Here is a 15,928-nt window from a genome sequence, read left to right as displayed (position 1 = left end):
ATTGGAGGATAATTGCTTTCAATACTGGGTTGTTGTCTGCTGTACAACAATGTGAATCAGATGCAAGTATACATATATACCCGCCCTCAGGAGCATCTCTCCCCACATCCAAGTCATCACGGAGCACTGGGCGGAGCTCCCTGGGTTATACAGCACCTTCTCACTGGCTGTCTATTTTACACATGGCAATGTATATATCTCAGTGCTACTTTCTCAATTCATTGGGGCCATAGGTTATAGAATTTCAGGGCTGTAAAGAACTTTGGAAACTATTTAGCTCAACCTCCTCATTGTACGAAGGAAAAATAACAAGAAATGATTGGTTCTTTAATTAATATATAGCTGTCATTTATTAGATGCTGCTGCTGCTGCTAAGTCACTTCAGTCGTGTCCGACTCTGTGTGACTCCATAGACGGCAGCCCACCAGGCTCCCCCGTCCCTGGGATTCTCCAGGCAAGAACACTGGAGTGGGTTGCCATTTCCTCCTCCGATGCAGGAAAGTGAAAAGTAAAAGTGAAGTCACTCAGTCATGTCCAACTCTTAACGACCCCATGGACTGCAGCCCACCAGGCTCCTCCATCCATGGGATTTTCCAGGCAAGAGTACTGGAGTGGGGTGCCATCGCCTTCTCTGTATTAGATGCTATGTGCCAAGTATTGCACTAATACATACTTTTAATCCTCATAAAAACCATAAAAAGAGACTTGGTATTTCTATTGTTAAAATAAAAATACAACTCAGATCAGGTGCGTAACTTGCCCAAGGTCACACAATTGGTAGGAATGGCTTTTAAATACAAATCTGTTGGAATTCCAAGCCTGTGGCCTTAACTACTGTTCTATTTACCAAGAAACCGACAGTAGGAACAGAAGCATAGTCTACGTGTGATTTTTTTTTCTTGCTTTAAGAAGTGGCTTTTGGTCCCAGTAGCAGACCCTCCCTCTTTACGGGGTTCAAAAGGCAGCCATATGGGTCACTTGGTGTCACATTGCTCCCCAGGCTGCAGATCTCGTGTCCACAGGACTTTGCACAGAAATCCATCTTAGAATTTGTCACACTGTGTAACAGTTAACTAATAATGGCCAACCTAACACGCCAGGCATGGTGTTAATCTTGCCACATCTGATCATCCTGTGAAGCAGGCATTATGAGTCCCACTTCACAGATGATGATGTAGACACACTAAGCCACTTCTGAAGCCAGGAAGTAGCACAGATGGAATCTAAACTGTGAATCCCAAACTCTTCGGTATTACATGACGCGGCTGGCTATTTTTTTGGAGAGTCACGACCGTGTCTTTTTTATGTCTGCATTCCCAGTGCCCAGTAGGGCACTCGAGAGATCTTCGATACCCTCTTGCTGAATGGATGGACGGAAGGAGGGATGAAGGGAAGAACGGAGGGGTGGGTAGATGGATGACGTGACGGATGGATGGACAGCCTGATGGATCACGGTGACCACCGAGATGGCGGCATTCTGATCCTCTCACAGGACAGGGCTCGCCACCAACTTCCTTGTCTCTGCCACCCTCAGGTCTGGACTCTGAACTCCCCTTCCTCTCCTTCTTTCCCTCTGCTGGGATGCCTGGTTCTTCTTCCCTAGTTTTCAACCTATCAGTTGCGCTTCACCCTCCTCCAGCCTACATACCAGCCTGCCTCCTTTACCCCTCACCGTGGCCGGCAGGGCCCTGCGAGGGCAGGACGTGGTCCCTGCTACCCCTGACCGGCCTCCTCTCCAGCCACAATTTCTGCCACATGCTGTGGTCCAGCTGCACTGGTCTCCTCGCTCTTCCTCACACGCTCCGGGCATGCCCGGCATTCTCTGTACTGCTGTTCCTGCCCACTCTCTCCAACGCTCTCCCCAGATACCCACACAGCTGGCTCTTCCTCATTCTTTGCTCAGATGCTGCTTTCTCAATGAACCAATCCTCTTGGGTCCTGCCTCTCCCCATTCCCTGCTTTATTTTCTCTCTACAGCAACAGTCATCACTGGAGAGACTACCCGTTTTATGTATTTCTATGTCTTGCCTCACTAACGAAGTGAGTGAAGGGCTTTCCTTGGTGGCTAAGACGTGAAAGAGTCTGCCTGCAGCACGGGAGACCCAGGTTCGATCCCTGGATTGGGAAGATCCCCTGGAGGAGGGCATGGCAACCCACTCCAGTATTCTTGCCTGGAGAATCCCCATGGACAGAGGAGCCTGGCGGGCTGCAGTCCATGGGTTCGCAAAGAGTTGGACACGACTGAGCAAAAGTCGTGGACACACACAAAAACTCCATGAGGGCAGGTCGTGATGTGGTAGGGTTCACGGCTGAAGCCGGCAACGCTTACAACAGTGGCTGGTGGGGTAGAGACACTGGATGAGATATATGCGGAATGATTCCGCAGGATCGACAAACGTAGCTCAAGTGCATGAACCTGCCACCTCTCTCACTGCAGGCTGCGATGGTCTGGGTTGTCCAGTAGCAGTCATGTCTGACTCTTTGCGACCCCATGGACGGTAGCCCCGCCAGGCTCCTCTGTCCATGGGGTTTTCCTGGCAAGAATACTGGAGCGGGTTGCCATTTCCTCCCGCAGGGGTCTGGGGGCAGGCGTGTACTGAGCGGGGTGTGTGCCGGGGCGCCCTCCTTACCGCCTTGGTGCACTGCACGTCCTTCCCCAGCAGCCAGTTGAGCTCCAGGTTGCCCTCGCCCTGGTAGCACGACTGCAGGCGCTCCTTGATCTGCAGGTTGATGGCGCGGATGGGGAAGGCGCAGAGGGCGGAGTCATCCGGCGGCTGGTGGTACTGCTTCTGCCCTTTGGAGAAGATGGCGAAGAGCACGTCGTCCTGGCTGCTGATGTTGAAGGCCCGCGCCAGCGCGTCCCCAGGCTTGGCGAGGTAGGCGGCCTGCAGGAGGCGGTATTCCACCCCGGCCCGTGTGCAGCCAAAGGGCAGGGACACGTAGGAGTGGAACTTGGGGTCGTCCTTGCAGAGCCGCACGATGCGCGAGGTGTAGAAGAGGTCCCCGGCCGAGTTGATGGCCACGCCTTCGGGCGTCTCGGGCTGGACCGTCAGGAAGTAGACGAAGCCCCCGCTGGCGAAGCCGTAGATGTAGAAGATGTCGAAGTGGGCCACCAGGGCCAGGGTGTCGGAGGGGATCTTGATGAGCGAAGAGACGAAGTCGCTGTGCAGCTCGTAGTCGAGCATGGCGGAGGACTCAGGGTCGCGTGGCAGCTTGCGGCTGGACAGCGTGGGGAAGTAGTCCTGCTTGCCGTCCACGGCCGTGCCGATGAAGAGCTTGCCGTCCTCGCCCTCGGAGCGCACGATCACCCCGTACATCGTGCCCGTCTTGTTGACGCTGGACAGGTAGTGCTCCTTCTTGTGGGACGGCTCCACCAGGATGAAGAGGTCGTCGAGCCGCAGCAGCTTGCACACGCCCTGGTACAGGCTGCCGCAGGCCAGCAGCCGGTTCTCCGAGTAGTCGATGATGAGCAGCTTGTTGACGTTGTTGGTCAGCGTAAGCACCTCGCCGCAGGGCTGCACGATCAGCGGCGGGTAGCAGGACTTGTTGTCCTCCTCCGGGCCCGTCTTGTGAGCCACCTGGATGGTCAGGTTGCCCGTCAGCTTGTACACGCGGTTGATGGCGCCCACGTACACCGCCCCGGTCCCGCGGTGCACTGTCAGGTGGTTGAAGGTCCAGTCGCGGTTCTCCGAGTGGAAGGTGCTGAACTGGGGCGCGCCGGCCGCCCGGGGCGCCAGCAGCACGCAGACAGCCGAGAGCAGGACCACAGGCCAGCCGTCCCCGTCTGCCGCCCGCGGCCCGGGCCTCCTCTGTTCCATTCTGAGCCGGCCGAGGGCCAGGACACAGGGCCTCCGATCTCTCGTGAACTCCGCCTCCCCGGCCTGGCCCTCACATGGTTCTGCAAAACACAAGAGGCAGAACGGTCAGACAGAAAACAAATCTTGCTTGACCCAGGTCCCAGCGCCTACTAGCTCTGTGAGCCTCTTCCTTCTGTATTTGGGTTTTTCTATTTTTAACAAACATTCTCCCTCTTCGGGATGTTCAGGGAATCCTATTATCTATTTTGGTCTCCAGCTTTGACACTGTAAAATGCTTTTTTTTTTTTTTTTTTTAAACTTTACAAAGCATCTCTATTTCTGTCCTCTTCAGAGATCGTTTTTACCTCTCAGAGAGATTAACAGACTGAGTCCCCGCAGCCAGTGGATCCCAGTGTGAGGACTAAGGCCAGTCTTCCCACTCAGTTGCCAGGTTCCTCCTGCTTGCTCCCAGTCCAGTGGAAAACGCTCCAGCCTGTGAAACACCAGTGGTTAGGGAGGCCCTCTCCCAGGCTCTCCTGTCCGAATCTGGTGTCACAAATAAAATTCCTTCTTATTTCAGCCGTCCACCCCCTCGCACTGCTGGTTTCCTCTTTCATGCTCCGTTCCCCACAGGGAAGGAAGGAGGGGAGCTGGTCATCTACCATTGCCTCTCACCGCCCTTCAGCCTGGTCCTCTCTAGAGAGAATCCTGCAGTGTTAGCAGGGAAAACTTGTTCGGAGAGTGAGCTAGGCCCGGGGCCCCGACGGGTGCTATTCAGGACCTGAAGAGTCCCCGGGGAAAGGGCAGACAACCACCCACCCCTCCTCTTTGGGTCAGGAGGACGTCAGCCACTGCTTCCCCGGAAAGCATGGACCCTGTTGCCTCCTTTGCAGGCTGAGTCCAGCGGGGAGCCGGCCACCTTACTCATGGGGACTGGCTGGCTGAGTCCAGCCTCACCCACCCAGGCGAGAGTTCTGGGTTTGGGAGACATGGATAGGAGCAAAGGGAGGTGAGTTGAAGGTCAGTCTCATGGTAGCCACTGCTGGAGCCCCATGATGGTTTAAGGCTCCACATGGTCAACCTCAGGCTGCCCGCCCCTGCCGGTCAGTCCCCTGCCCTGACTTCCCTGCTCCCTCCCTGCCCTCCCAAGCCCCAGGTTCTACAGCTTTTCCTAGTATTCCAGGGAAGCTTGCCCAGAGGGGCAAGGTGGGGCTCCCGCACACCTTCAGAGAGTGGTGGGCAGAGGGTAGACGGTGGAGCCTTCCCATTGCTCTGCCTGCTCCTGACTTTTATGGGGGAGGCAGGGACAGTGGTGGCTGTAGCAGAGAAATCTTTTCTCCCGGCTGGACAGACTGGCCGGCAACCTTCTCAGACAAGTCCAGACAGAAGTCTGGGCAATGAGGCAGCAGGAGTGAAAAGGCTCACGCCCAGGATGGAGCACGTGCTCCAAGGCGGCCTAGGAGAGTCCAGTTCAGTTCATGTCAGTGGCTCAGTCATGTCCGTCTCTTTGTGACCCCATGGACTGCATCGCGCCAGGCCTCCCTGTCCATCACCAACTCCCTGAGTTTACTCAAACTCACGTCCATTGAGTTGGTGATGCCATCCAACCATCCCATCCTCTGTTGTCCCCTTCTCCTCCCACTTTCAATCTTTCCCAGCATCAGGGTCCTGGGTCCCTTTATTTATCCCCGACCTGCCTACACGGGGCTGGAACTGGGGATCGAATAGATGCCCCCTGCGGGATCCACGTGCTCTCTGCTCCGTGTCTTTCAAAACTCCCCCTGTCCTCCGCAGCTGTGCCTCCCACACCTGACAGCCCCCCTGGTGCCAGAGGCGGGCCCCACCTGGCCGCCAGCCTCCAAGGAGGCTGCACTGGGGTGCTATTCTGGGGTGATTCATCAGGCCCCAGGCTTCCTTGGAAAGAGGAAGGCGCAGCGGTATGAGGCCTGGGCTGACCTCAGGAGCTCTGACACAGCCCTTCCGGCCCCATGCGCTCACCCGCAAAGCCTCCCCGATGGACGGAGCTTTCGGTTTGAAAATCAGAGGTTATTTTTAGCTATGTCCTGGGGCCGGTAGCCGGACATGAATTCCTCAAGAGGAGCTGCGGAAAGGAAATAACAGAATCCTCATATTCTCCATCTGGGTAGGGAGCTGCAGGAGGCAGGGCTGTGTGCGCCCCTTCTCTGGGCAGGAGAGCTCTATTGCCTACAGGTGGAGGGCAGTGTGTCCCCCTCCGCCTCCCGCCGTTAGGATTATAGTTGCCATCATGATGTACTTGGGGTTTGGCCTTTTGGGCAGGGCTCTCTGAGACACTCTGGCATTGAGTACACGGGCAGAGACCCCTGCCTGCCCCACAACATACATGCACAGACATGCTTAGCCCAGGGGGGGGGGGCGGGGACGGTCCCAGGAGCAGAGGTGACGCCAGAGGACACCAAGTGAGGTTAAGATGAACTGTCTCACCGCCCTGCCAGGCATCCTCCAGAGGCACAGTTTGAAGAGTGAGTGGCTTCTGTTGTCAGGCAGAATCTGGGAAGAAATTTGGGACCTTGGGCAAGTCCAGTCTCATCCTCCTTTCTGGTAGGATGGGATAATGACGGTACCGACCCCTCGGGTTGTCATCTGAGTAAATGAGATAATGCGGGGAAGCCTCTTAGCATGGGAGCTGGCACTCAGTGAATGCTCAACTCATACTAGTTATTATTATCATTGAAGCCTCCCCAAGAGACTGCGCTTTAGGAATCCTACCAGACCTCCTGACTTCTCTTTTTGCTCATATTCTTCCTTTCCATGGGAATGAACACTGTGGGCAGCCCGTTGAGCCCCAGCCCTCCCTGGCCCGATGAAGGCGTGCATCAGAGAAAAGGGAATAGATTGAAGGTGATCGTCTCCAGTACACTACTGCACAAGTCCCAGCACAGCCCTCTGCAGCCTGCAAGGAGCCTGGTAGAGGTACAGGATCCGAAGAGTTGAAGTGTGAGTGGGAAAACTGGCCTGGTGTCCAGAAGGCATGGAGCCCTGGGGCAGGGGGCAGAGTGGGGAACTCAGAGAGACCTGCGTTCAAATCTTGCCTGTGTCGCCATGAGTTGTGTGGCTTTAGGCTGCTCCAGAGTCAACCCGAGCCTATTTCTTGACCAGTAAAGGATGTTATTTGATCTTAAAGAATGCTATTAAAACAAAGGATGTCATAACCAATTGGTAAGATTTCTTCCTTCAGACAAAATGGTATCTTGAGACTTGCTTCTTTCAGCTTCTAGAGTCAATGATTGCAGTAACAGCTGAGGTCCTTCTGTCCTGCCTGGCAGGGCTGGTTAAATCTAGAGGTTTCAACAGACCAGTAATTGTACTGTTTTCCCCTTCCCTCTCAATCAGCATCTACTCTGGGACAGACTGCTCCCGGGGACCAGCCACACAGATTCCTTCCATGGGGCTCAAGGGTGGTCCATGTGGGAGACGCAGGCACTGGGGCCTCAGGGTCAAGAGGAGACAGGGTCCCCTGCAGTGCAGGGGTGGAGGGACGCTTGCATCCCACCTTGGAATTCGCAAGGACAAACTGGCTTCAAGAGTGAATCGAGAGCCCTAGTCTTTCAATGCCAAGGCTGACGTTACCAGGCAGCTCTTCCAAAGAAGGGTCTGGTTGGCAAGGTCTGGTCTGGTTGGTCCTGTCTGAGTTCAGGGTAAGGGAGAAGGGTACCCACCTCTGTGCCTCTGATGAGATGCCATGTAGTGTGATGGAGAGACTCATATGCTCTGGATTTAGGTGCTTGGATTCAAACAGAGGCGACAGCTGTGTAAACTTGGTCAAGGTACATAGCTGTTCTCTGATGCTGTCTCACTAGACGTAACGAGATTGGCACTAGCATCTACCTCATAGGGTTATGACGGTGAAGTCATTTAATACACATAAAGCGCTTAGAACAATGCTTGGCCCATTGGAAACCTTCGAGATACCTTAGCCTTTATCAGTAGTAATCTATTTGTCAACATTCCCAGCTTTTCATCTTCGTCCATCCCACGGTCTGAGAATAAATTTTCCACCCTTAATTTGGTAGAAGCCAGTGAACACATGCATATGGTTTTGTAGATCTAGCATTTCCTCCTCACCCCAAGTGTCACCCTCGGGGATTTTCTCCATGATGCCTCCTTCCGGTCCCTCTTCCTCTCTCTGTCTAGTTTGTGAAGTCGCTGTGCCACATGCGTTCTTGAGAGCCACACCTGCTGAGTGGCCGTTCTCCTTCCAGCTTCCCTCTCCTCCATCCCAGGTCTCAGATGAAGACGCGCCGCCCTGGGATGCCAGCTCTACCCGCAAAGCACTCAGCGCACTGATGCCAAGGGGAGGCCACACTTGCCTCTTTGGGAAGCAAGAGTCACTAAATATTTCATTTGGAGGGCCTGGTGACACCATCTCCCCGATGAGGCCTCAGGAAGCAGGTGTTGGTGACAGCTAGAGAAGGCATCTAATACCTTCCCGATCAGATGCTGCGGGCACCAGGGGCAAAGCAGGGACAAGACGACAATCACGCATTTCCAGCTCAGCTCAGTGAAGGATTCTCTCCTCCCCACAACCTGTTCTGTTGCCTCTTTCAGGATATCTGGGAGCACAAGCCTCTCTGCTTATTGGCCCCCCTTATTGCAAAAGGAAAGAAGAGGAGGCACAAAGAGGAGTTAGTGTCAGAATACAATTTTGCTACTGAGTGAAAGTTCTTGATGCTAGAGCCCCTGCCCTCGGGCCCATCTGCGGCTCCTCCATCGCTCTGTCATCGCCGCTACAGGCACCATCACACCCAGGCTATGATATTCTTCATCACGATAACAGTAAAGGTGTCTATCATTGTAACTGCACCAACGAGGTGGCTCACACAGCCAGGATCCTGAGAAGCCAGAATCCAGACAGTAAGTATGAGGACGAGGGCTGTGCGCTACTTACAACAAGCAAGACGTGGAAGCAACGGCAGTGTCCATCCACAGAGGAATGGATCAAGAAGATACGGTACGCATATACAGTGGAATATTACTCAGTCATAAAAAAACGGAAATATTGCCATTCGCAGCAACATGGGTGGGCCTAGAGACTATCATACTAAGTGAAGTAAGACAGAGAAAGACAAATATTATAATGATATCACATATGTGGAATCTAAAAAATAATACAAATGAACCCATATACAAAACAGATACCAACTCAGACATAGAAAGCAAATTTATGGCTACTAAAGGGAAAAAGAAGGGGGGCAGGGATAATTTAGGGGTATAGGATTAACAGATACTACAATATATAAAATAGGATTTACTCTAAAACAGAGGGTGCAATTTTCAATATCTTATAATAACCTATAATGGAAAAGAATCTGAAAAAATATATATAACTGAATCACTTTGCTGTACACCTGAGACTAACACGATATCAGCTATAATAAAATCAACTATACGTCAGTGAAACAAAACGGACAGGGAAGCCTGGTGTGCTGCAGTCCACGGGGTCACAAAGCGTTGGACACGACTGAGCGACTGAACAGAAAAGGAGGCCTGTGAAGTCAGAGGAGTCAGCAGCTGTTCCTGGGCTTCACCCAAAGCCCTTTCCTCTCCAGGGCGGGGAGAAGCCCGTCCTCTCCTCAGCTGCCCCTCCTAACGAGTGGCGCCTTTAAAGCAGGGATTCCAGGCCAGGCTGAAGGCGACTCTAAGAAGACTCAAACCCACTTCTCTTTTTTCAAATGAAGAAGCCGAAACACATGGAAAGGAAACAAATCGTCAAAGGTGAGTCAGCGTGACTTGCAGGCAGGTGCCAGCAGAACCCAGACCTTGTGACCAAAGCCCAGTTGCTTCCTCTGCTGTGGGCGAAGCGGTCCCAGGGGTCAGTTACGTTAAGCCTCGAGGCTGCCCTGTTTGGGGTGCCCAGAAGATGCCTTTTGACGGCAGAGGCCCTGGCACTGGGCCTGGACAGGGAGGTGATAATGCAGGGCAGACTCAAGGGGTGCAGATTAAGGGGCAGGGAAGAAAAGGGACACAAGGCTCCCCTCTGTGTCAGGGGAGTGACCTCCTCCAGGCCCAGGCAGTCATCATGCATGAGAAGGGCGCCTCTTCTGTGACTGGTCTTCCCAGTGGTCATGTGTGGATGTGAGAGCTGGACTGTGAAGAAAGCTGAGCGCCGAAGAATTGATGCTTTTGAACTGTGGTGCTGGAGAAGACTCTTGAGAGTCCCTTGGACTGCAAGGAGATCCAACCAGTCCATTCTGAAGGAGATCAGTCCTGGGTGTTCATTGGAAGGAATGATGCTGAAGCTGTAACTCCAATACTTTGGCTACCTGATGCAAAGAGCTGACTCATTTGAAAAGACCCTGATGCTGGGAAAGATTGAGGGCAGGAGGAGAAGGGGACAACAGAGGATGAGCTGGTTGGATGGTATCACCAACTCGATGGATATGGGTTTGGGTGGACTCTGGGAGTTGGTGATAGACAGGGAGGCCTGGCGTGCTGTGGTTCACGGGGTCGCAGGGAGTCGGACATGACTGAGCGACTGAACTGACTGAACTATGACTGGGGAGCTACCACAGCATCCCGTACCCTCTTCCTCAGGCTTGCAGACAACCTCACAGGCAGGACACATGTGTCCCAGCACAGGCCGCGTCTTTCTTTTTCTCAAAGAGTCAGAAATAGAGCAGAAGGGACGGGAGTGAGCTATCCAGCGGGCATCCTATCCAGAGAGGATCCCGGGGCATCCTGCCAAGGAAATTATGGAATTTTCTGATGGTGAGTTTTCCTGACAGCTGTTGAGGAATACGCTTACCCAGAGGCAGGGGACTGGTTCCAATGACCCCGAGAAGGTGGCCTTTCTGGTAGGATTTCTATGAATCAAAATCTACGAGAGTAAAATGTTCTCACAGCAAAATTCGGGGGGCCCCGCCTTGCCTCCCGTGGATAGACTGCTCCCGAAGGACCCACACGCGTGTCATCTGCATGGCTGTACATGCCAGGACTCCAAGCGTCACTCTGTCGAACAGCGACCTCCGCGGTGGTCCAGGCACGTTGGGTAGCACAAGGTGAGCGCCAGGGCGTGTGCAGAGGCCCCGGGTGACGCCGACAGCTGAAAGGCCTCAATTAGAGTGAAAGGAGTTATCTGGTATTTAAATAATTGTTAGATGGAAGGAGTAATCATGGGTTTGAGCTGATTTTTTCCCCCACTGTCACCCTGACGGCGTCTATAATATTATTATTCAAATGCCCATGATTCTCATTGAGAAGAGACCAGGAGAGAAAGTGGGGGGAGGGGGAGGGGGGCAGGGAGGGGGTGGGGGAGAGGCTCATTTAATCTCCATGTGACGGGGCTGCAGGAGGTACGATTAGTCTTTTTCTTATTTCAGCTGTCACTCAGGCACAGACACCCGAGATTGTTATTAGCGTATTTCATGCACGCGATTTAAAGGGAAAAGGGGAGGGGGTGGGGTGGGGAGAGGCAGAATTTCCTACAGAAAATAACAGGACCAAAGGAACAATTTAGATGTCACTGCAGTACCAGCTGCGTTTGCTTCATTAATCGAATGTCATTTCCCCCCCCAGACTCTGGGCTGTTCTGTGAAGCTAAGTGGCTACACCTTGCCCCAGAGCGAGAGAGAGAGGAGGCGAGGGGAGACGGAGGAGGAAAACGGGCCTCTGTCTATGTGGCCTCTGGGCCTCTTTTCTGAGAAAGTGAAATAGACGACATTGTGTTCCCCAGCCCCGACCCCGCAGTATGTCAAGGCAACTTTCAGTAGCATCTGGAAGTTGCTCCTCTCACTGTGCGAAGGGAGATACCCTGCTTATCCTTCACGCCATTCTTTTCCACAGGTGGATAAATCTGATCCAGTTTCAAATAATCAAGGAGTAAGTGAAGGAAATGTGGGGGCGTCCCTAACACTGATCAGCAGTTAGGGAAGCATCCAGATTCCAGACAGTGAGCGGGCCAGGCAGGTGCCTTGCATCCCCCATGAGTGCATGGTAGGGGCGGGTTTTCCGCCCCCAGATGGCACTGTGGGCAAGGCAGGGGGCAGGGGAGGCTCAGGGCTGGGCCCTGGCTTGAAAGGCAGGTGTCTCAGTGTGCCCCTGCTGACACGCACCCCCAGATTCATACGGCAAAGTCTTAAGCCCCACGACCTCAGAGCAGGACTGCCTTTGTTGTCAGGGTCTTTACAGAGGTAACTGAATTAAAATTAGATAATTAGGGTGGTGCGTGTGTATTATAAGTCACTTCAGTCATGTCCAACTCTTTGCAACTGCATGGACTGTAGCCCTCCAGGCCCCTCTGTCCACGGGATTCTCCAGGCCAAGAATACTGGAGTGGGTGGCCATGCCCTCCTCCAGGGGACCTTCCTGACCCAGGGATCGAACCCACATCTCCTATGTCTCAATGCACCAGTGTCCTTACAAAAAGGGGGCATTTGGGCACAGAAACAGATAGGCTTTCAGGGAAGACGTGTGAAGAGACACAGGGAGACGACGGCCACCTGCAAGCCAAGAAGAGAGGCCGGGACAGCGCTTTCCCTCACAGCCCTGCCCAGACCCTCACTCCAGGCCTCCAGGAGGCCGTTAACACCCGGTGTCTAAACCACCCGGGGGTGGTGCTCAGCCACAGCAGTCCTTGCAAACTCCTGAAGCCAGGAGGAGCAACGCGCTCCACCGGCTGGGCTTCGGACCTGCTCCTTGAAAGAAAAGGGTGTCTGTGGTGAGGGGGGTGGGTGGAAACCACCACGAGGCCAACTCTCCTGGAGATGGAGGCCCCTTCGGGTTTCTGTGAGAACCGAGGGTGGCGAGACGAGCTTCCCTTCTCACCCAGGCAAACACAGGCCCCCTGAGCCCACTTTGGCCCTGGCGGGTGTAGTACCTCTCACCTCTCCTGCTGCTCCTACAGAGAGTTTCCGGTCCATCTCGCCTCCCCCACCCTCTTCTGCTCCGGCCCAGAAGAGTCCACGTGTCGTCTGCCCACCCCAAGGACACTCAGGGATACTCTGTGGCCCCCCAGGAGCCACATCGCTCCATTCCCACCCCAGATCCTCCTCTGGCCTGTCCTCTGGGGAGCGCTGCCTCTTCACCCCGGGGAGAGTTTTCTGTTGTTTTTAATTTCTCCCAGTTCTTCCAGTGGGCTCTCCTCAAGCCCTGGAAACTGCACCAGCTCTCCCAGCACCTTAGCAAAACACGCCATGTTTCTCCTCTCCACTCACAGGCTATCAAAGTTTGGAATTGTCTCCCTGCATTATGAAGGGGTTCCAAAGACAGGCGCTGATTTGAAGGGCTGCAGCAGGGAGGGGCTGGGCTCCTTTCTGGGGCACTGGCTGGGCTGGCTCGGCCAAGTCAAAACAAGATTCATTACCCCGGGGGCGGGAGCAGGGAGATACACCGCCTGACCCTGCAGACCTGCCCCATATGTCACGGGCCTGTCAGAGCTCTCCCAGAATTCCCTTTATTATCTAAAGGTCGCCCCCCGGGCAGTGCGGAGAGGGGCCCACAGTATAAACCAAACTACAAGAACCATCAATTTCAAGCAGCTGCCAGCCCGCCACCCCTCCCTGTCCCCCTTCCGTGGGCTCTGCCCTCTTCAACCCCCTCTGGGGGATGGTGCGGCCCGGCCTGGCCGTGACCACCTCACCCCCGGGGCAGAAAGAATTTCGTGACTTAGCGGGGCACTGAGCCTCCAAGCTGAGCCCTGGGAGTGTGCCTGCCCTCTGCATTATGGGGCCCCTAGAAAGGTTACCCCACTGGTCCCCGGACTCCAGCCGGACTATATCCAAACCACCCCAGTGGTGGGGTTGCTCTGTGGGTAGGCCTTTTGAAATCAAAGGACAGGAAGAGGCATTTTCAAGCCCCTTCCCAAGTCTGGCAAAGGAATAAATGTGGGAATCTAGCTTTGCTAAGTCATATCCAAATTCATGTTTGAAGACCTCATAATTGAAGGGCCGTGACTAGTAGGACGATAAAAATTTCCATGATGGCAAAAATAATAAAGAGGAGCAGCTGTCATTATTATTATTATTTGTTAACCATCTGCTATGTGGCACACTGCTAGATTCTTGGCAAACGCAATGGGTAATTTTGTGATTATTTTGCAAGATAGGTATTATTCTCCCCATTTCACAGATGAAAAAAATGGAATCTTCTCAGGAGGGTTGAGTAACTGGCATCATTCTGCTAGGAAGCAGAACTTACTGACACCCATGCTTTCCCCACCCTTTTACATCACTGAGATATTTACAAATTATTTTTCAGCCAAACTCTCTTGTGCCTGGTCTCGGAAGACTTGCGAGTATGTTAAATAAGACTTGGCAAGTACTTTAAAGGTCAAGCCTTAAGGTTCCCATTTTATCTGGGTAAGGGAGCAGGGCTGAGGGTGGAGCCGCCAGGACTGAGTTATCCGATACAAGGTGGAGCCCGGAGGTGCTTTGTGACAAAAGGTTTGCTGGCTGGCAGTCACCTTTCAGAGAAATTCCAAAAGATCTTTCCGAGAGGCCTGGCAGGGCATCTCCTGCCTTCTCACCCATGCTTACTGTACAAGGGAGAGCCAAGAACTCCGAGACAGAAACGGGATAAGAGAGCAGGACACAGGGCAGAGGGGCCCCACTAAGTGCTTAGACCCTAATCACTTACAGATACTCCACATAATGGCATATTATGCTCCATTACCTGCCATGTTTTCAAAGAATAGTGGCACATCTCCAGTGCTCAGCAGTGGGGGCTGAGGTGTTGGAGGAGGCAAAAGAGCGAGGAAAGTGAAAAAACAAAGCCCTGGACATTCATCTCGACTCAGGCAGGGGACCGGTCCTACACGCCACTTACTCTCTGGGAAGCGGTCCTGCCTTTCTCCTCTTGAAGAAGAATTTTAGCAGCTCCCAGGAGACCCTGGATGACAGCACTTGCTGTTTCTCTTGCAGACCCTCCTGCTTTCTGCTCCATGGCAGCCACTGAGAGGCTCCAGGGACCAGGGGAGCTCCCCATCGCTGCTTCCTTATCCTTGTCAGGGAAAGTGGCCATTAGTGCCAGATCAAGGTGCATTTTTAATGCGGTTTCCAGAAGCTGGGGTTCCCAAAGTTCAAAAGAGTGGTCCTCTTCACCAGCAACCCTGCACTGCCTCCCTGAAAATGTGCATGTAAGACAGTCACCATCCAGGCTTCCCACCCTGACGGACGTCCCCGGCTATGGTGAAAGCCACCAGCATCAAAGACTGAGCCGAAGATTTCCTGCAAGGTGTGCCTCGTCCTGCTTCATTTCTCGTGCGTCAGAAGACTACCGTTGACTGACTTTGCCAGGCATATGGCCAAAGTATGAAATCCACCCATGGAAACACCCTCCTGGGCTCCCTGCTGTTGCCCAGACAGACCTGGGACTGCTAAGTGCACAAGTTCAAGTCCTCCCAAGCTGGCTCTTCCGTCTTTCTCTGGCTCTCCTTCCTGCCTCTTCCAGAGTGACTCCACTCCTAACAAACTTGTTCATTTGCCGAGTCCCCAAAAGACCTTGCACAGTTTTATCTCTGGAATGTCCATCTCCACTTTCTTCTTGGCCTCTCCAAACCCTGCCCATCCTTCAGAATTTCAGGAAGCCTCTAGACGCTCACTTGTCTCTTCTCCAAAGTCAATTAGAAATTGCTGTTTCTCGCAAACATTGCACTGTAGTGTCGGCCCGCTTTTCCGCGTGACTATGTCCTACCTTCCCATTGAAGTAGAGGTCTTTGACATCCGTGCCGGGTTAGCATGAGGCCTTTGACTCAGGACTGCACTCAGTCTCGGAGAAGGCCGTGGCACCCCACTCCAGTACTCTTGTCTGGAAAATCCCATGGGTGGAGGAGACTGGTGGGCTGCAGTCCCTGGAGTCGTGAAGAGTCGGACACGACTGAAGCGACTTAGCAGCAGCAGCAGCAGCACTCAGTCTGACTTGTGGAGAGCAGGGCAAAGGGGAGGGGATTGCATATGTGCTTCTCTCACCCCCTAGGCTGCTCTAAGCCATGGTGGAACTAACACACTTGGCTCAATTATTTGTCATAATCGGTCACTGGGCAGCAGTGAAGAAGAGAGTGAGCCACTTGGGAAGGATCCTGGCTGCTGTTCCTCTTGGGCCCACTGGGTGATGAGCAAATATCATTAGCTGGGTGGATAAGGTGGGGAAAAGGATGG

General features: G+C 53.5%; 1 protein-coding gene across 6 annotated transcripts in view; it reads right to left on the bottom strand.

Annotated features, from left to right (window-relative positions):
• PLXNA2 (plexin A2) overlaps positions 1-15,928 on the bottom strand; it is a 233,966-nt gene that overhangs the window by 203,203 nt on the left and 14,835 nt on the right. For 5 of the 6 annotated variants that reach the window (XM_027565726.1, XM_027565728.1, XM_027565727.1 and 2 more), the window contains exon 2: positions 2,631-3,898. In XM_027565726.1, the coding sequence (XP_027421527.1) occupies positions 2,631-3,818 (1,188 nt within the window). In that variant the 5' untranslated portion in view covers positions 3,819-3,898. Of the gene's footprint in view, positions 1-2,630; positions 3,899-4,162; positions 4,291-15,928 lie in introns of all 6 variants that reach the window. The other variant, XM_027565724.1, reaches the window with a different exon arrangement.

The sequence above is a fragment of the Bos indicus x Bos taurus genome, chromosome 16 (assembly GCF_003369695.1).
Source record: "Bos indicus x Bos taurus breed Angus x Brahman F1 hybrid chromosome 16, Bos_hybrid_MaternalHap_v2.0, whole genome shotgun sequence".
Classification (NCBI taxonomy): Eukaryota; Metazoa; Chordata; class Mammalia; order Artiodactyla; family Bovidae; genus Bos; species Bos indicus x Bos taurus.
The sequence above is the reverse complement of the archived record's forward strand: the minus strand, read 5'-3'. Positions and strand labels throughout refer to the sequence as shown.